This window comes from Bombyx mori, chromosome 22 (genome assembly GCF_030269925.1).
Source record: "Bombyx mori chromosome 22, ASM3026992v2".
Taxonomy (NCBI): Eukaryota; Metazoa; Arthropoda; class Insecta; order Lepidoptera; family Bombycidae; genus Bombyx; species Bombyx mori.
Genome location: NC_085128.1, coordinates 8,231,244 through 8,251,999, shown reverse-complemented (window position 1 = coordinate 8,251,999; position 20,756 = coordinate 8,231,244). Strand labels below are relative to the sequence as shown.

At 36.4% G+C, this 20,756-nt stretch overlaps 1 protein-coding gene across 2 annotated transcripts; it reads left to right on the top strand.

Moving 5' to 3' along the window:
• The first annotated feature begins 353 nt into the window (after positions 1-353).
• On the top strand, positions 354-20,752 carry LOC101735940 (phosphoribosylformylglycinamidine synthase). 2 transcript variants are annotated; one of them, XM_062674926.1, is made up of 24 exons: positions 354-508; positions 1,160-1,579; positions 3,589-3,902; positions 4,890-5,026; positions 5,103-5,215; positions 5,308-5,561; positions 6,907-7,038; positions 7,597-7,725; positions 8,880-9,008; positions 9,896-9,970; positions 10,960-11,151; positions 11,588-11,761; positions 11,957-12,105; positions 13,346-13,549; positions 14,477-14,672; positions 16,051-16,180; positions 16,360-16,475; positions 16,561-16,829; positions 16,911-17,043; positions 17,140-17,241; positions 18,000-18,146; positions 18,255-18,471; positions 18,911-19,152; positions 20,071-20,752. In XM_062674926.1, exons 2-24 carry the CDS (start codon positions 1,302-1,304, stop codon positions 20,259-20,261), a joined length of 4,023 nt encoding a protein of 1,340 aa, XP_062530910.1. In that variant the 5' UTR covers positions 354-508; positions 1,160-1,301; the 3' UTR covers positions 20,262-20,752. The 2 variants fall into 2 exon arrangements, with proteins under 2 accessions (XP_062530910.1, XP_004931911.2); XM_004931854.5 differs by having other exon boundaries at positions 361-646.
• Positions 20,753-20,756: the final 4 nt, after the last annotated feature.

Below are 20,756 nucleotides of genomic sequence, written 5' to 3'. Positions count from 1 at the left end.
GGTTTCTTTGGAACTACAATCTGGGCAGGAAGTTATTCAACTATGGAGATATACTTCGCCACTTTAATTTAGACTCTCTTCTTAACCGGAGAAAACTATTGGGCGGTACATTTCTATACAAATTAATCCATGAAATAACCGACACACCTAATCTCTTAACCCAGATAAATATATATTTGTGAAATGATCACTTTGTTGATGCAGCTTAATAAATAAATTGAAACCAAGTAGGGCCAGCCCTAGCAAATTTCTCTATTGTCACTAATTTCATCCCCATTAACCCAATTTCCATGTGAATAGGGATAGATATCACCAATTTTTGCTTTTTCTGCTTAAATTGGAATACTAATTGCTTAGTTTTAAATTGGATACAATTTGGAACAAAGATACACCCAAGACTCAATCATTTTGATCCTGATATAGCATTAACATCAACAAGTACCTTAGAATTCTTCATCAAATTGGGGTTTGTCCCTAATCACCCCGTTTTACCGGTGCCATACGTTAGGTTAGTACCTACGTATTGTAGTCAATCTGAAAGTTCGAAATAAACACAAGTGATGGTTTTATAAGAATTCCATGGAGTTATTAGGATTCCAAATTGTTATGTATTTGAAGTATAATTATATTTTCAATTAACAAGAGGGTAAATCATTATTATTTCAATAAACATATAATTTTCCCGCATTAAATTGTGTTTCTGTGCTTATAACTAAAAATATTTGGAATAATTCGTGTCCTGTATGGTGTGAAGTCGAATAATATATTTTTACATTAATACATTGCATCTTACTGTATGTTAGATAAATCTTTAAAGCCCTGAAATAGCACATGTTTATGAAAACTAATGTTTGACTTTGTTTATTACTTAGCTCTGTGATATCTATGTACTTGGCCTGTGTTAACCCTGAGCAATATTGAAATAATTCCTAATAGAGGCTCAGCAATCAATACTCATTAAGTACATGTATATGTGGGACATATTAAAATCTAGAATAAGTCAATAAGAACATAACATTAATTATAAATGAATGTGATAACACTTGACTTGTGTTAACCTTTACCTTACTGAAATAATTTTAAATATTGAACTCTTACAAAAACACACTACAGAACATATTTGTACATTACATAAGCCAAATGTCTTTATTTGTTTCAGAAAATTGATACATATCTCTGGTGTAATTTGAACTTTGACACAATCATTTTAATGGTAGAGTGATATGTTTGCATTTATAATATATTTGTAGTTAGTTGCTTACATATGTTCTGTCAGTAATATTTATGTTGAGTAATTAAAGATGTCTATCGTACGATTCTTTTCTACCGAAGCATTTAGTTTACATAAAACAAATGAAATTTTACAAAAACTGAAGTTTGTGGATAGTGATATAAAAGATTTGTCTACTGAGCTGTGTTACCATGTAGAGCTGGCTGAAGGCTGTGAATATCTCAATATAAATCAGATCAAAGTGTTAAAATGGCTGTTGAGTTCACCACTACAGCCTCAAGCTGTTAGAAATGAAACTATCTTCAAAAGTAATGATAACAGTCAGCTTTTAATAGAAATTGGTCCTAGGTGAGTTTTGAAAATAATTTCTATATATTTTCCAATGTATATTTAAAGCATTCCTTTAATGTTATAATACTAATATTTCTGTCTAAGTACAACCTTTAATAAATAATTACATATGTCATGTCCTTAAGAACATTAACCTACGATTGAATAAATAGAATTAGTCATTATTTGAAAATTGTACTGCTCTCATATTTATAACTACAGTCAAAACCGTTTACTGCGACATAGTTTAATACAACATGCTGGTTATAATAATCTAGAACAAAGGTCCCGGCTGAATGCCATATGACCGCCTTATTAAAAATATTGCTTTCTACGACATTGGTAATAACGACATACCTCAGAAAACGACCACATTTAACTAATATTTCGGAGAAATAGATCTGTTAGAACGACCTGCTAAGCTGCATTGTAAACAATTTGAATAGGTATCCACATTTGTCTTCAATGGCTATTAAAATCAGGAAAGAAAACAATAGGATTTAGTTTAGTGTAGGGTCTTTTCTAATTCTTAGAAACAAAACACATGCATGCAGTAGAGTCAAAGCCCGCTTCTTCATATCTCTTCAGTTAGTTTGTACTTATCTATACACAAGACGCACCAAAACTTTGTGGAGTTATTCGTGAAACTTTCAAAATGTCGCAAAAAAAAAGAAAACAAATTAATAATGAAGAAAAATCGCGTATTAAGTAAATACATTTTACCAATAATTCCCTATCGATTTGTTTGTACTTGCACGATACACATTAAACATCACCGGTTGTTACGACTATCGGTTTTTACGACTGAATATGAGCAGTCCCTTCGATGTCGCTATAACAGATTTTGACTGTATTCTTATATTTTTTATCATAGAATACAAAAAATATGATGAATGTTCTATTGTACTGTTGCATTCTGTTGTTATGCATTGTCTTGCTACCAACTAATCTCAGAAAAAATGTAGTTTAATATACCACATTCAAATAGATAAGCCAACACAATACAGCAATCAAGAACAATTTCTTATTAATGCATTAAATACTGGCCATTATGGTGAATCTTCGAGGGAGGTCTATATCTAGCAGTAGAAATTTGTGGGCTGATAAATGTATTAAAATATAATCATACGTATTTTGTACCTGAATCTACAGCTTTAGTTCTTGGGATAACAGCGTCGATGTCCGCATCGCAACTATGCCGGCTATTCGTTAATGAATTTGTTATTAATTACCTTAGTTTTATGGAGTATCCCTGGCTGAGAATCAAGCATTCTCTTTATGTAAATAGATGCTCTCTATTTCTCTGGGACTCATTTAACAGTCTATGTATGAAATCGAGACAGAAGTCATTGAGAAAATAACTGCTGACTATTTTTTTTTTATTGCTTAGATGGGTTGACGAGCTCACAGCCCACTTGGTGTTAAGTGGTTCCTGGAGCCCATAGACATCCACAACGTAAATGCGCCACCCACTTTGAGATATAAGTTCTAAGGTCTCAAGTAAGTTACAACGGCTGCCCCGCCCTTCAAACCGAAACACATTACTGCTTCACGGCAGAAATAGGCAGGGTGGTGGTACCCACCCGCGCGGAATCACAAGAGGTCCTACCACCAGTAATTACGCAAATTATAATTTTTGCGGGTTTGATTTTTATTACACGATGTTATTCCTTCACCGTGGAAATCAATCGTGAACATTTGTTGAGTACGTATTTCATTAGAAAAATTGGTACCCGCCTGAGATTCGAAAACCGGGTGCATCGCTCAACACGAATGCACCGGACGTCTTATCCCTTAGGCCACGACGACTTCTAAATGACTGCCATTTTGTTGTTTTAAAATTTCTAAACTACGTTTTAAATTCACAAATCGAATCAAAAGTAGTGAATGTGGAGTTAAGGTGAAATAAAAACAAGAAAACACGCTACCTCCTCCCTACTGCTAACCCCCCTATGCTGTTTTGGCAAGGGAACAAAATGTATTTTTATATTTTTTATAAAAATCTTAATGTAATTATCATTTTGTAGGTTTAATTTCTCAACAGCAGACTCCAGTAACTCTGTGCAGATTTGTGAAAGCGTGGGTCTACGCGATGTTGTTCGTCTTGAAGTGTCTACAAGATACCTAATTACATTTGGAAAACAAAAAAATGTTACTGAAAAACATTTTGAGAATTTAGCTGCAGTGTTACATGATAGGATGACGCAATGTGTTTATACAAAGGATAATCTACCCCGTAAAAGTTTTAATGAAGGCCTGCCAAAAGATTTAGAACCATGGTTTGTTGTTCCCTTGCAAGAGCAAGGCATTTCTGCTATGAGAAAGGTTAATGATAAATTAGGTAAGTAGTTTTACATGTAAAATAGCCTTCAAATAATAATCTTATTGTCATAATCACTAGGAGCTAACTCATAAATGAGTCCTATGTCTTTAAAAGTATGTCCACAAATACTTTTACTATAAAACTTATATTTACGCAACTTATTAATACGTAAACACAAGTGACCAGGGCCCTGAAACTGCGATACTTTAAGACAAATATTTTTTTTAATGGAAACTATCGACATCTTGTAGCGGATGCCTCTAAACTTATATGCTGTTAAAGTTAAGGCATTTAATTATTGTGCAACTAAACACAGAAAATAATAATAATAAATAATACAAATTTTTATTTATTATAGAGAAATTAATTAAATTTTATATATTTGTGGGTTCTGAAAATTTACAAAATCTTTCATTAAAAATAAAATATAGGATAGGTACTTAAGTAATATGTTACTGCCATCTACAGGAGCAATGAGAAACTAATCGAAGCGAAGCCATCTAGTGGCCGACGCCCGTAAAATTTTTGGTTAATTGCTTGAATTGCTTATCTATAACTAATTTATGTGTATTATCTATGCAAGTGACCCCTTTATCTGCATTTACTGTTAAATATATAGTATTAAAGGTTACTTGCATTCATATAGTGGAGAGTATACGAAAACAACATTTTCGCTACTGTTTACCACAACCCATAAGTACATCACTTGATGTCTGTTAACTCGAGACATGAGGTTGCAGTATCAATTGTTTTATTTTTATTTTTTTTATTGCCTTTGTAGTCAGACGAGCACACGGCCCACCTGATGGTGAGTGGTTACCGTCGCCCATTGACTACAGAAATACCTGGGGAGAGCCAAGCCGCTGCCTACAAATTGTATGGTAAAACTGATATCTTAGGATTGCACCAGCTTATTTGGTATTCATAACTTCAGTTGTAGAAACTTACTTGTCACACCAAAAAGTCGTTTTTCATAAATTTCTAAGATGTCCGTTGCTCTCACAGGTTTGGCATTTGATACATGGGACATGGAATTTTACATGGATTTATTTGTGAACAAACTGAAAAGGGATCCTACGAGTGTAGAACTATTTGACCTCGCCCAGAGCAACAGTGAACATTCACGTCATTGGTTTTTCAAGGTCTTTAAATAACAAGAGCTTATCAGCTTACACATAAAAAATAGTTATTAATAAAAAAATGTTTTTCCCGTTTTAGGGTAAGTTAGTATTGGATGGTAAAGAGATAAATGAATCTTTAATTGATATGGTTGCTTCAACACAAAAAACTTCGAATAATAACAATGTTATTAAATTTGGTGATAACAGTAGGTATGTTTGTCGAAAAAAAATATGCTAATAATTACATTTTGTTTTGAAACCAAAACATCATTAACAAATTAAATAATATATTAAATTTGTAGTGCAATCAAAGGCTTCCAACATACAATATTGCGTCCTACCAATGTTAGAGGACCATCGCAAGTTATCCAGAAGAAAACAGAATCTGATATAATATTCACGGCAGAAACTCACAATATGCCAACCGCAGTAGCCCCTTTTAGCGGGGCTACAACTGGTACGGGGGGACGTATTAGGGACGTTCAAGGAGTTGGTCGTGGTGGACACACAGTTGCTGGCACAGCTGGGTATAGTGTGGGCAACCTACATATACCAGGTAAAATATAAATAAAATCATTAACTTTTGTTAACAAAACGTATATACATATTAATTTGCCGATTTTAGATGTTAAATACACACTAAGCACTTTGTACATCTAGCTAGTGCGATGATATGACCCCGCATGTTGATATTGCGATGGAACCTTTTCACAATAACAGCTGTGTGACGTCATCCACCGCAAAAAAATACAGTTAACAAAAATATTTCTCAGTATCGAACGAAGTTGACCTACCTAGTAGGTAAATAAGATATTATATATATACACATTTTTTATAAAAGTGCTAACTATAAAGATATATAAGAAAATTTATAGGTATATTTATAGGTATTTCATAATTTCATTTCCTATAAAATTGCCTATAATACGTACTAATATTACAAATGTGAAAGAAGTCTTGTCTGTTTGATATATATTTTCATTTATAAACCTCTCAACCAATTTTAATGGCAAATAATAAATGAAACCAAGTTTTAAAAAAAAAGTTTATTAATACAATTAATCGAATTTATATTTACCAACGTTGCGAACCAAGATGGCCGCCAATCGCAATATCAACGTGCGTGGCTTATACATTACACAGTACATTTAAAAGACGAGCGAAAGTTTAATGAGCCAAATAATGACAATGAGTTTAAATTTTGCCACATACTACACACAGCACAACATTCCCAACGTGGATGACTCAAGTAACGTTAATCTTAGTTCAAATTAAGACAACAATTTACGACACACAACCTTGTTATAAAATCTATTTTTATCATATAATATGTTTTTTTAAAGCATATTTATAGTAATCATATGTATATGTATGGAAATGGCAGTGCAAGGTAAAGGGGGAAGAGGTCGACCGAAGAAGACATGGATGGAGTGTGTAAATGACGATATGAGAGAAAGAGGAGCGAGTGTGAGATGACGGCTGATTGAGGTGAATGGAATAAAAGAATTCGCTATGCCGACTCACCTAGTGGGATAACCTTATCTTCTTTCTTTATCTCCACTTGGAGATAAAGAAGATTTATAGTAATCGTAAGATATTATGCAGTGATATACATCAAGCAAGACACATACGAGAGTCGATCCGACCATAATCTTACTCTTAAAAACTTACTTGACGAAGCCAGAAAAAATCTTTCTAATAATGCTCTATTAGCCGGTACTGAGTCTTTCCCAAAAGTCTACTTTTGGTTCTTTGGCACACTGATTTGCAGTGAAGTTAAACAATTTACAGTCTATTAAAATTGGCACTTAAAAAGATTGATGGCGTACAAATTGATACAATAAAATTAAGCTAGAAATGTTTGATTGATCAATTGGTCATTAGTTATTGTATTTACTTAGGGTACGATCTACCGTGGGAGGAAAAAGGTTGGGAATATCCAAGTAATTTTGCAACACCTCTACAAATTATAATAGAAGCCAGCAATGGAGCTTCAGACTATGGAAACAAGTTTGGTGAACCAGTAATATCTGGTAAGAATTAAAACATTGTTTGTGTAAAAGCATGGAATTCAGTTATGCACAAAATGAAATATAGTATCTTTTTAGGATGTCCATATTTTATGATGATGAAAAAAAAAACGAAAGTAGCTGGTTGATTCACCCGAGTCCCCCCCTTGAGTTGTGTTAATTATATCACATTCATTCATTCGCGCAATCTAATAAACGTTTTTCCTTTTTGTCTACTATTTTTTTAATTATAAATCATCAGAACTGTTCTTTATTTATTTATTTCATATTTCTTACAAACTAAATGTTGAACCAAAACATTTGTAAGATATTAATGGTAGCTTAAGTAGATTTTTGTAACAGCTAGAAATCGCTACGAACCATCATGGATTATATTCGTTTCCGAAGCATAGGCTAGTGAGCCATTAAGCCAAACCTAAAGTCAAACCCGCAAAGTTTCCATCGTTAATTAATTATAGTTACGATCAGTACGACTTGGTACCCGTAGTAAAGCTTAAATGAGGACCGTAGACCCGCCTGCTCATCCAGATATAATTTTAACAATCCAATTGCATTTTTCAGGATTTGTCCAATCGTATGGATTGAAAAATGCGGACAATACAAGAGAAGAATTTGTGAAACCGATAATGTTTAGTGGTGGTATCGGCTACATGCCACATTCGATGATTAAAAAAAACAAACCCGACAAAGGTCAGTACGTAATCAAAACTCTTATCTGAAATTAACTGTTGAAATAGAACTAATTTCTTTAGTATGGAAAATAATTTGTTTTGTTACGGTATATATATAAAAATGTAATGGATACTGTAATAAATTCCACCTTAGCAACAGACCCTAATTAATTTGGATGGTATGAAAAAATTGCGACCTAATTCTTCTTTAATGACCGAAATAAATAATGAAAAATAGTCACCTGGCCCCAAACTAGAATTTCAGGTACTGTAGGGGCGTGTAAATGAGAATATGTATACATGCTTATGTATCTATGAAACGGTCAGATACAGAGCAAACTAATTTGGTCGTCACATGAATATTTGTCCGAAGTGGGAACCGAACCCGTGCCTCCTAGGTCCAGATGTCAGGGGCGCTAACCACTGCGCCATCTGCTCAGTCGAAATGGACAGGTTGCGAACACACAACTTACACATTTACCAAGACGCCGTAAAAATTGTACACGACATAAGTTCAAGGACGTATATAAACACTTTTCTTTACTTGTAACTGAAAATGAATGTACCATTTATGGCAAAAATTAAAAAGAACGAACTATAGGGAGATGGCTTCGCTGATGGAACGTAGTATGGATAAATGACATCCTGCAGAAATATGCTGGTAACGGGAGCGTATTGTAATCCTGTGTGAATACACGGTGATGTCTAATAAGTTTAGCTAATGACAGTTTAAAAAAATCTCTACCTGTTTACTAGTAACGTAAGTGGCTATTTCAGCTACCCGCGGACAGGTTTAAAAATTAGCCTCGATTTCCTTGCTATATTGGGTTCAAGTTGTCAAGTGGGGGGCCTTTTTTACGGTCTTATATCGATATACTCAGTTATGAAGTTGGACGTGTGACGTTGTACGGTTGCCTGACTCCAGATCAGAAGGTTGCGTGTTTAAATCACGTCGGGGTCACCACTGTACGGTTGCTTATGCCAGAGTAAAGGGTGTAAACTGCCCTTTATTAATAAAACAAGTTGGTTCCTATTTAACTCCGTATATTCACAAGTGTCTGACGTGTCGGGTGGGCTATGTACGACTGACCAATGCAAGCGATGTACAAAACCGCATACGCTACTAAGCTGTGTCCCTACAGCCGTCATCAATATTTTTTTGTAAAATTTTAGGTATGCTGCTAGTGAAGATCGGTGGTCCCGTATATCGTATCGGCGTCGGTGGTGGGGCCGCTTCCTCCGTAGCCGTGCAGGGCGGCGACGCTAGAGACCACGCCCTTGACTTTGGAGCTGTGCAGAGAGGTCGGTACAACAATGCGAAGGTAATCCTTTCTTAGTTGGCGATAGGACGTATTGTTATCCCTTTCGGCGAGGTTAGGGGGGAGGGGGGGGGGGGGTCACCATTATCCTTATTTCTGCGGTGAATCAGTGTTGCTCAAACTGGAACGTATACTGTTCATTTTTAGTATGACACGTTTTCCCTTTCCCTATCTCATCGATAGGTTCTCTGTGAAAATTTTAACTAATGTATAAAATAAATTCTCTCGTATGTATGCATTTATTTTAATTCCACTAAATTTCAAACTAGACTAAGGTTTTCAATATTATTATAATCTATAATCTGTAGATATAATCACCAAGTATTGCATAAAAGACATAGTACAATTATGCACTAAGCGTGTTTGCCACCCTCGAGATATCCTCCTTTTTTCCCGCGGTGCACATACTATTTTTTCTCCTACCAGGCTGAAAGTTTGTGGAGTACCGAGCCGGGGTCCAGGGGCGAAGCCCTGGCCGGGGTTAGGAGGGGCGGAGCCCCCCCATACTCAAAAAAAAAACAATTTAACTGTTTTTTAATTTTTAAATAAACTACTACTAATTGAATAAGAACTGTCTGATGAACTCATCTTTGTTTAATACTTCACTATTAAATTTTATTGCCTTTTGTTTATTTCACTTTTATACTAAACACAATATTGCAAAGTGCCCGAGCACAACAATGGCGGAGAATTTTAGGTGCATGAGAGCAGACGTACACTAACGCGCATGCGCACTTGTACCCAGGGAGGAAAAGTTACACTTTCTTCCCTGTACAGCGGGAGGAAAACCGAACTTTCGGCGTAGGTAGGAGAAAAAAAAAATAGTATCACTTGATCATATTATCATAATGTAATTAAATAAAAATTCAGGTGATGCGGAAATGGGTAATCGTCTGAACCGCGTGGTTCGTGGATGTCTGGAATCCGATGTTAATCCAGTTGAATGTGAGTATTTTTTCAATCATGTTATTTTTTGATGGCATTTTTCATGATCCATATGTTCTTAACCCTCCGCTCGGGTCATTGTAATTCAGCTTACGATTTTACACTTAGTCGATTGACATCGACCCACTTCGGCAATAATGAGAATTCATGATAAATCATTGTTAGAAATTAGCGAGTTAATGAATGATGCGAAGCCTCGTTTTTGATCAAAGCGAAGAAGTTTTTTATCAAATAGCCAAATAGACATGCAATGGAAGTTTTTCATATATTTTGCAATCGAATTAAATCTATACATTAATACGTGATGCAAAAGCTTAGTACGTCTTTTTACGAAAATTGTGCGGACTGAGGAGTATGAAACTTCCTACACTTATCACTACATAGTATAAAACAAAGTCGCTTTCTCTGTACCTATATCCGTCTGTCCCTATGTATGCTTAAATCTTTAAAACTACGCAACGGATTTTGATGCGGTTTTTTTTAATAGATAGAGTGATTAAAGAGGAAGGTTTACATGTATAATAACATCCATTAAATAGTTAAGAAATCAATAATAAATTGCAGTTTCCGAAGCTAGTAGATAATATAGAGAAGGAGTGCAGAATGCTAATTTTTTTTCAAATTATGCATAAATATACATTAAACCAATAAAAAAAAAAACATTACACACACTACCATGTATAATACGACACATCATATAAATATACTCTTGGTTTATTGTCAATTGTCAAAATGTTGTTATTGTTTAAAGTCTGTGGTCAAATTGAGAATAGATTAATATTGTTTATCTTTATTATTATTATTTATCTATAGTGTAGTTTTGGCGAAATCTGTAATTATATTATAAAAGTATAATGACAATAGAACCATAATAATGTCCAAACTTATAATTTCAATTAATTATAGTCGAATTTCGACTACTGCGGGGTATACTATATAGTATTATTTAAATGATTATAATTGTATGAATCGTAAAATATTGTTGATAGCGATCCACGACCAAGGCGCCGGCGGTAACGGTAACGTGTTGAAGGAGCTGGTAGAGCCCGAAGGGGCTGTTGTTTTCACTAAGGAGTTCCAACTGGGCGACCCTACGATCACCACACTAGAGCTTTGGGGCGCTGAGTATCAAGAGAACGACGCTTTGTTATGTTCCAAGGCGAATAGACATATCCTAGAAGGTAAATATGTATACCAAAAAAGCTATTTAATTATAAATTGTGTTACTATTCTACTGTTGGTAGGACGTCTTTTGAGTAGTAGGGTAGGTACCACCACCCCACGTATTTCTGCCGTGAAGCAGTAATGCGTTTCGGTTTGAAGGGTGGTGCAGCCGTTGTACTTGGGACCTTAGAACTCATATCTCAAGGTAGGTGGCGACAATTACGTTGTAGATGTCTATGGGCTCCGGTAACAACTTAATACCAGGTGGGCCATGAGCTCGTCCACCAACCTAAGCAATATAAAAATACAGAATTTCCCTTAATATAAGGAAAAAATATAAGGAAAATATTGAAACTGACATAGGCAAGGTTTATTCTGCTAGGCGCTTTTACCACTACTTTAGATAGCAATTAATATAGTGAGTTAATTTAACGAATTAATTCTATTTAACAGAAATATGTCGTCGTGAACGCTGCCCGGTTTCGTTCGTCGGAGAAGTGACTGGTGACGGTTATATGAGCCTCATTGAGGACTCGTATACCGAGAAATTCTTAGATAGATCTGAAAGACTGAAGCTTGAATCAAAGTCTAAACTGCCCTATGATTTACACCTGGAAGCGGTTTTAGGTAATGCTTTTGAAAATATTCAACTTTTATTTTTTAAGTAGATCGAAAAGACAAAAGTCGTCATTTAAAAAATCGGCGTATTTATAATATGTTAGTGATTGTACTTGTGCGATGTGCTGTAGTAATATTATTTACATTTGTTTATTAGGATTTTGCGTTGTTTTATTCTAATAGATAAAACGTTACTGTTTTAAGGGAATATGCCACGAAAAACCTTCGATTTACAAACTGAAAAAAGGACCAAGTTACCTTTGTCATTTCCTAAAGACATAACGGTGAAGAGTGCACTCGATCGCGTTCTGAGGCTTGTCAATGTTGCCAGCAAAAGATACCTAACCAACAAGGTAAAGTATTGTTATTAGAAAAACATTTGACAATAAGAAGGTCATTTTCTTATTCTTTTTTTTGTGCCTATTTTAAAATGGTTTCTAATTCCATAATTTATTTATTTATTTTATTAATTCATTCGTGAGTTCCGTATTCAATGAATTATCGGATTATTTGAGAATATCTTTTTCTCGTACTTCACTTATATTATGGATGAATATGAAATGAAATATACTCATTTGTTGAAATAATTATTTAAAGTATTTTATTGACACTTGGAGTCTAGTAAGAGTTTATGGAAGGGCAGACGCGAGATTAATGTCATTACCCGCATTCAGACCAGATGTTTCAACGTGGTAGTGCAGGCTTACAAAACCACCACCAGTGATGACACAGGCTTATAATTATGTGCGACTGACAAAGGCGTATTTAGTCCATGTAGCGCTCGAGTGCAATAATTACCTCCCTCTAGTAAGGGCGCGGAAATGGAATAGGTAAAAATATAACAGGTTCATTGAAAGTGCTAAGGCCGATGCCCCTGACACATCTGTGCCCACACCCCGCACAATAGATAAAGCCGCCTCTAGCGACTGACTTCGTTTCACCATGGTTTTTGGCCATGTTCATGATGTTTAACACACATAAATGATTATTTAGAATATGACTATTGTACGGGCAAGCATTATATTGCATACGGATGCATTTTATATCAAAGTCATTCATTTTCCAGTCAGTTCGTGTACCGCCATCTGCAAAGCGTCGCGTACTTGCATAATATCATTTTTATCATATAAACAGCCACCAATCAGTATAAGCATATCAATAAACAATTACTCAATATTGAATTTGTTATCATTATCACAACATAGGTCTGTGTGGACAAACCGTACAACTATGTTGACGGCGGTAAGGAACTTACTAAAGTGTCTACAAATTATCAACTATACTGGTGGTAGAACCTCTTGTGAGTCCGCACGTGTAGGCACCACCACCCTGCCTATTTCTACCGTGAAGCAGAAATGCGTTTCGGTTTGAAGGGTGGGGCTGCTGTTGTAACTATACTTGAGAGCTTAGAACTTATATCTCAAGGTAGGTGGCGCGTTTACGGTCTATGGGCTCCAGTAACCACTTAACACCAGGTGGGCTGTGAGCTCGTCCACCCTTCTAAGCAATAAAAAAAAACCTAAGCACATTCGTGAAGAACAAACGATCAGACTCTATCTTTATTTGCATGTAATACTTTCTTTGAATTTTTAGGTCGACCGTTGTGTCACTGGTCTCGTAGCCCAACAGCAATGTGTGGGCCCACTTCACACTCCGCTGGCGGATTGCGCTATTATAGCACTTTCTTACTACGACCTCGTCGGCTCGGCCACTTCTATCGGTACACAGAACATCAAGGGACTACTGGACCCGGCAGCCGGAGCGAGATTGTCATTAGGGGAGGCTCTAACTAATTTGGTAATTATTTTACAGTAATCTATACTAATATTATAAAGCTGAAGAGTTTATTTGTTTGAACGCGCTAATCTCAGGAACTACTGGTCCGATTTGAAAAATTATTTCAGTGTTAGATAGCCCATTTATTGAGGAAGGCTATAGGCTATAACATAACGGTAAGTAGAGCACCAATAAATAATGTTTCTAAATAGGGGTTTAAATAGCTCTTTAACATTCTATAATTCAAAAATATTTTCACTTTCTATGAAAATTAAGTGGGGGGTAAAATTTAGCGTTATGTCAAAGTAACTATTCCACGCGGACGGAGTCGCGGGCAAAAGCTAGTTCACTTCATAAATAGCTAAAACTGTTGACATACTTTTATTGAACCAAATATTTATTTTACAATTTTGTACTGTACGGGGTCGTATTTTATTTCCGGTTCAAAATAGTAGTATATTTGTTAAAGTTATTTGCCTTCTTTGTGGTCTTGATGTACTTGTATTTATGTACGTTTCCCGCACATAGTTAGTCCATGAATTACCTAAAAGCAACAACGCTTTGTCGATATTTTTTGGATGCCAATAAGTAAATAGATTATTTGAGATCCAAACAATGCTATTGAGATATTGAATACAACTTTTACGGATAGCAACGTTAACGGTAGGCAGCGGCTTGGCTCTGCCCTTGGCATTGCTGAAGTCCATGGGCGACGGTAACCGCTCACCGTCAAGTGGGCGGTATGGTCGTCTGTCTAAAAGGGCAATAAAAAAAATAAAAAAATTATAGGGTTTTTGTGTTGGATTCCTCATTTGTACCTCGTCTGTAAAAGATCATGTCTCAGTCACTAGTGAAGCAGTGTTCTCGATGTTTCGAAAGAAATTCCACTTTTATTCACCGTTCAGTAACACGCTATAGTTAATTTGAATGTAAACATGTATCGATCAGGTGTTCGCCGGCATATCGGAGCTGGAGGACGTGAAGTGTTCAGGGAACTGGATGTGGGGCGGCAAGACCGGCGTGGAGGGCGGCGCGCTGACCGCGGCGTGCGGCGCGCTGTGCGGCGCCATGCGCGCGCTCGGCGTCGCCGTCGACGGCGGGAAGGACTCGCTCTCCATGTGCGCACACGTCGCCGGCGAGAAAGGTACAACTAAAGCCTATCTTCACACACATAGTGGATATTCCGCAATGATCTCAAAAATGAAACCCGCAAAATTATAATTTGCCTAATTACTGGTGGTAGGACCTCTTTTGAGTCCGCGCGGGTGGGCACCGCCACCCTGCCTATTTCTGCCGTGAAGCAGTAATGCGTTTCGGTTTGAAGGGTGGGGCAGCCGTTGTAACCATACTTGAGACCTTAGAAATTATATCTCAAGGTGGGTGGCGCATTTATGTTGTTGATGTCTATGGACTCCAGTAACCACTTAACACCAGGTGAGCTGTGAGCTCGTCCACCCATCTAAGCAATAAAAATAAATAAATAAATCTCATTACTGATAGTCGTCGATAAGACGTCTTGTAAGTCTGCACAGGTACCATCTGCTAATGCTTATTTCTGCTTTTTTTTTTTTTTTTATGATTGAAAGTTTACTGGTGGCCCGAAGGCCTTTCCAGTTTCACCAGGACAGGTGGGCGAGCAAAGGCTCAGCCTATTTCTGCTGTGAAGCAATAATGCGTTTCAGTTTGAAGGGCGGGACAGCCGTTATACTGTTACAGGGATCTCTTTTAAAAAAACGAAACTGTCACTGAGTTTATTTTATAAAAGAAATAGTACAAACGATTTGTGTTTCCGCTACTCAAGCCAACTGTTCTACTATTCTGTTCTGCCGCGTTTTAACATAAATCGTCTTTATATAAAGACCTACCTATATATATATAATGTATATAAAGACGATGCATTCAAAATGCCTTAGTCTGCACTATTATATAAATTATATTGCGTTATTATTGAGGGGCATATGTAACAGTATTGTACTGAGACCTTAGAACTCATTCTTAAGGTGGGTGGTGGCATTTACGTTGTAGATGTCGATGGGCTTCGGTAACCACTTAACATCTGGTGGACCGTGAGCTCGTGGAACTAAGAAAAAGAAGAAGAAAAAAAGAGTAACAGCTGACAACAGTTCAACCGGTTCAACAGTCGTGCGACGCTAGGGGCGTCCGTCTTCGTTCATAGTGTTCCTATCAATATTGTGTTTCGTTTCGGCTTTCGCACTCTTTTGTTCTGTTCCCTTTTTAACACTAATCTACCAACACTCACTGATACCTATTTCTACCATAGCGAGTAAATAACGGTATACGAAAACTATTCCTCAAAAAAACAAAACAAAATAGTATAATAATTGGTAAGAAAATGTCATGAAGTCAAATGTGCAAAAGCAATAAGATAATACGTGCACATTTAATGCTAAAGTCTAAAATGGGTCATTTGACCCGTTATGGTATGTTTAGTGTTAATAAACCTTTCAACCTTATTTGTACACGTAACGTTAATTCTACATTATATTGTGTTTGATTTGCAGTTAAGTCTCCGGGAACTTTGGTGGTATCGACATACGCCCCTTGTCCAGATATTACCGTTAAAATTGAACCAGCACTCAAAGAAGAAAACTCCGCTCTGGTTCACGCACCTGTTTCACCAGGAAAATACAGGTAAAGAAAAAAAAGGAAATTTAAATGTTATTTACTCTATTTTTAAGGGTTAATCTCGCCGTTTTTTTTTTAAACAAACCTATCCACTTGCAAACTTTCCATGTCATTTCACTTTAGCGAAAATGATCTATCTACACAGCAGTGAAATTATTTATAAAATTAATCGTTTTTCCTTGTAGACTTGGTGGTTCAGCATTGGCTCAATGTTACAAGCAGCTAGGCGATAATCCTCCCGATTTAGACGATCCCATCATATTGAAAAGTCTATTCAAGATTACACAGAAATTACTAAAAGGTAAAAGATGAATATCGGGAATGACATCATAGTATATCTATAATAGTAGAACAGATTATTAATTTGTTGTGTTTCTTTACTCCAGAAAAAAAATTGATATCCGGTCATGATATCAGCGAAGGAGGCTTCATAACAACGGTACTTGAGATGGGTATCGGTGGTGTTCGCGGTTTGAATCTACACGTCAACGTTGCCGCCAATGTCTCGCCCATCGAAGCGCTGTTCAATGAGGAACTTGGTATCGTTCTGGAAGTTTCCAAAAACGACTTGCCCTATGTTCTAAGCGAATACAACAACAATGGCGTCGGTGCACAGCACATTGGTTACACTGGGAAATACGGCATGGATTCTCAGGTTAGCTTATTTAAAATTATTTAAGATTACATTTTTATTGTAATATGGAATTTAAGTTGAATTAACGAACTACAATTTTAGGTTGTGATAAATTTGAATGGCGTTAATGTTTTGGATACTGTTCTCATTGATGTGTTCAGAATGTGGGAGGAAACTAGTTATCGTTTGGAATGCTTGCAAGCTAACACTGATTGTGTCCTCCAAGAATGGAAAGGTAAAGAAATAATGTTGATCGACTTTTTGAATAATTGTTCAAGATTCTCAGTCTATTTTAATTTTTGTATAAATTGTTTTTCAATTTAAATTTTAGTTCTTGAGAAACGTAAAGGAGCCACATACAACGTTACTTTTGATCCTACGGCTGCAGTTATTAAAACGAAATCCATTAAGGTTGCAGTACTTCGTGAAGAAGGTACCATTATAGATAGTCAATACATATAAATAAAATTGGAGTGTCTTGTTTGTAATATTGAAATAACCGCTTTTTATTACATGCATATTTTTTACAATTTATGTCTGTCTGTTTGTTCCCGCTAATCTCTGGAACGGCTGAACCGATTTTGACGAGACTTTTACCGATAAGTAGCTGATGATATAAGGAGTAACTATTTTTTAAACTAGCATTGTTTTTTTTTTTTTTTGCTTAGATGGGTGGCCGAGCTCACAGCCCACCTGATGTTAAGTGTGTAAATTAGCCACCCACCTTGAAGATATAAGTTCTAAGATCTCAGTATAGTTACAACGTCTGCCCTACCCTTCAGACGGAAACACATTACTGCTTCAGGGCAGAAATAGGTAAGGCGGTGGTACCTACCCGCGCGGACTCACAATAGGTCCTACCACCAGTGGTACGACAATAACCGCGAGTAACATCGTGGGACTCAACTGTAAATAATAAAATTTAATGTTTCCGAAGCGAAGCGAGGGCGGGTCGCTAGTATTAAATAATACCAGTAGTATAATAGTAGTTTGTATATTAAATGAATTTTAATTTTAACGTTTGACGTTCAGTTATTATTATATTTTATATTTATAAAAATATTTGTATTATGAGGCATATACAGAATGCCAAATATGTATATATTTCAGGTCAACGTAGCTATCTTAAAAAATGAATGACTTGTTGAATTTAAAGAATAATAATAAATATAAACAATTAATTTTTCAAAGGTATCAATGGAGACAGGGAAATGATCGCATCTCTAATGCTAGCCAACTTTGATGTGTTTGATGTAACAATGAGTGACTTACAAAACAAGAAGATTACTCTGGATGCGTTCCAAGGTGTTGTTTTCCCGGGAGGTTTCAGTTACGCAGGTGAGAAAAATTATTGATCTTCTTCTCATATTAAATAATAGTATGAGATGCAAAAAATTTGCATATTTTATGTTTTAATCAGTGTGCTCATGGTGTTAATTTTTTCAGACACTCTGGGTTCTGCTAAAGGCTGGGCTGCTGGAATATTATTCTCAGAATCTCTAAGCTCGCAATTTGCTCACTTTAAAGATAGAAAAGACACTTTCTCTTTGGGAGTTTGTAATGGGTGTCAGCTAATGGCTATGCTAGGATGGGTGGATCCCGATAGCAATTCCAAAGGTTCAAACAAGGCCCAGATATTCCTAGACCATAATAGCTCGGAAAGGTAATTGATTAAATGGAGTCTTCTTTTATTTTGCAGCAGTTAATTCATTTACTTATAATTTATTTGTTAGAAGTGTTTATTGGTGTGGATAAGTTTTATGTATAAGATATAAATGTAGTATAGTAGTTACTAAACTGAAGATATGATCGAACTAGTTTTTCTATACTTTTTCTCGCCTCTTAAAATTCACATTTAGCAGAATCAAAACAGACAGTTTGTACAAAATAATTTTTATAGCCTCTCAATATGGGTCGCTCGTAATGATCTGAAAAGTTCCATGAAACTTATAATTCTGGAATCTTGATCTTTTGAAAACCAAAAACAGTCGTTAAAAAATTAAAACTTTCAATGTTAGCATCATATTTGGCCTCTATTGTCCCGTTTGACATCCATTTATTGCTTTTTTTTTCTTTCAATTAATATCTGTAATTTTATTAAGATTTGAATGCCGATGGAGTGCCGTGAAGATACACGAGAACGAGAACAAAGAAGACGTGTGGTTCCGCGGGATGGGCGGCAGCGTGCTCGGCGTGTGGGTCGCGCACGGCGAAGGACGATTCACGGTCGCCGACGGTTCCCTACTCGACAAACTGTACAAGAACGGACAAGTCGCTGTACAGTATGTCGACGACGACGGAAAGCCCACCGAGGTGTACCCGATGAATCCCAATGGAAGTCCAGGTATACCTGAACCGACACATTTATTTTATGTAAGGACTTGCTTGACTCACTTTAAGATGCAAGATCGATTTTTTTCTTACCTGTGCTGATAGTCTTGAGCTAGAGCTCACGGGGCTCAAACCGGGTGTGTTGCTAACACTGACCCTAGCAAGAACAGTGCTTTGCAGAATCTACTACCGAATTGGAAACGCGATCCACTGAGAAGATCCGGCGAGAAACTTTGTGGGCTGTGTCTATGGGTTAATTCACTCGTCGAGCCCTTCCGTCGACGGGTTCGACGAGGACGGTCACCGGTGGTGATCGATGTCTTAGTTGCAAAACACATGATTTCTCGGGAGCAGAGGTATACAGAACTGTCGCGATCTCGTGGCTTCAATAAACGCCCAGACAGTAAATTTTTCTATATGTTCAGTACTCACTCAGTACAGTACATTTTCAGTACATTTCATACTATAAAAAAATTCTGTGACTTAATAATATTATATTTGATTTTATGGTATGATATTAAATATTCACTTGAAACTTAGCTAAAAGTACTCTGTAGGTCCAGATATTAATCTCACACGTCCTTACGGATCCATTAGATCCAATAACTCTTGCATCAGACGCCTTCAGCTCTAACGCTAGGAGACTTTGGGACCCCGGTAACCTTAGTTGTCGAACTCGGCAAAGAGTTCGACGTGCAACCTAACCCATACATCAGCTCGCTGAGTTTCTCGCCGGATTCTCTCAGCGGGTCGCGATTCCGATCCCGTAGTTGTTAAGTCTAGGCTCGGGCAGCTGTTAGCTAATCCCACCCCTCCTAGCTAAGCCTTTTCTCGTCCGCCTGTCCTGGTGAAACTGGAAAGGCCTTCGGGCTACCAGTAACAATTAAATAAAAATAAAAAAACATTAATTTAGTCGTTTGTTTGTTTATAGATGGGCTGGCTGGTGTCCGTTCACGTGACGGCCGTCACATAGCTATGATGCCACATCCAGAGCGTTGTGTTTTACGTTGGCAATGTCCGGCTCCTTGCCCCACGGTAACTAATCCGTCTGTACGCAACAGCCAAGCCTCGCCGTGGTTGCGGCTCTTCCAAAATGCCTACTCGTGGGCTATTAATCATTAATACAAAACGTATCATTTAAGGATCTTTGGGTGTACGCCAAGATTTTATAAAAAAAAACGTCTTCCATAAAAAATATGCTGTTTAATTATGTTTAAAAAAATTCTGTCTAGATTTTTCTGACGAAGTTTTGAAATAGTCTTATAATCAGTTCGTTATCTAAGCATTATTATATAAAAAGCTCATTAACAGTCCAAAATTTTAGAAAAAGTCATGTTTTTCTATGGTATGGCATTATTATGTAGTACCAGCATTTTGGTTCGATTCGGTCTTTATCAAACAATTATGAATAAATAAGTAATTAAGGTTTTACGCCTTTAATAAACGTTTTGTTAGGAATAAAACGATGAATCTATATCATTCCATGTGTGTGCGTTTAAACTATTTTTAAAAGGAAACATATCGAATTGTGAAATGAATTGTCCTATTTTTGTAATAAATATTAAGGCGTTTTGAATATTGTTAAGTAAATCAATAAATTTTATTTCATTTTACGAT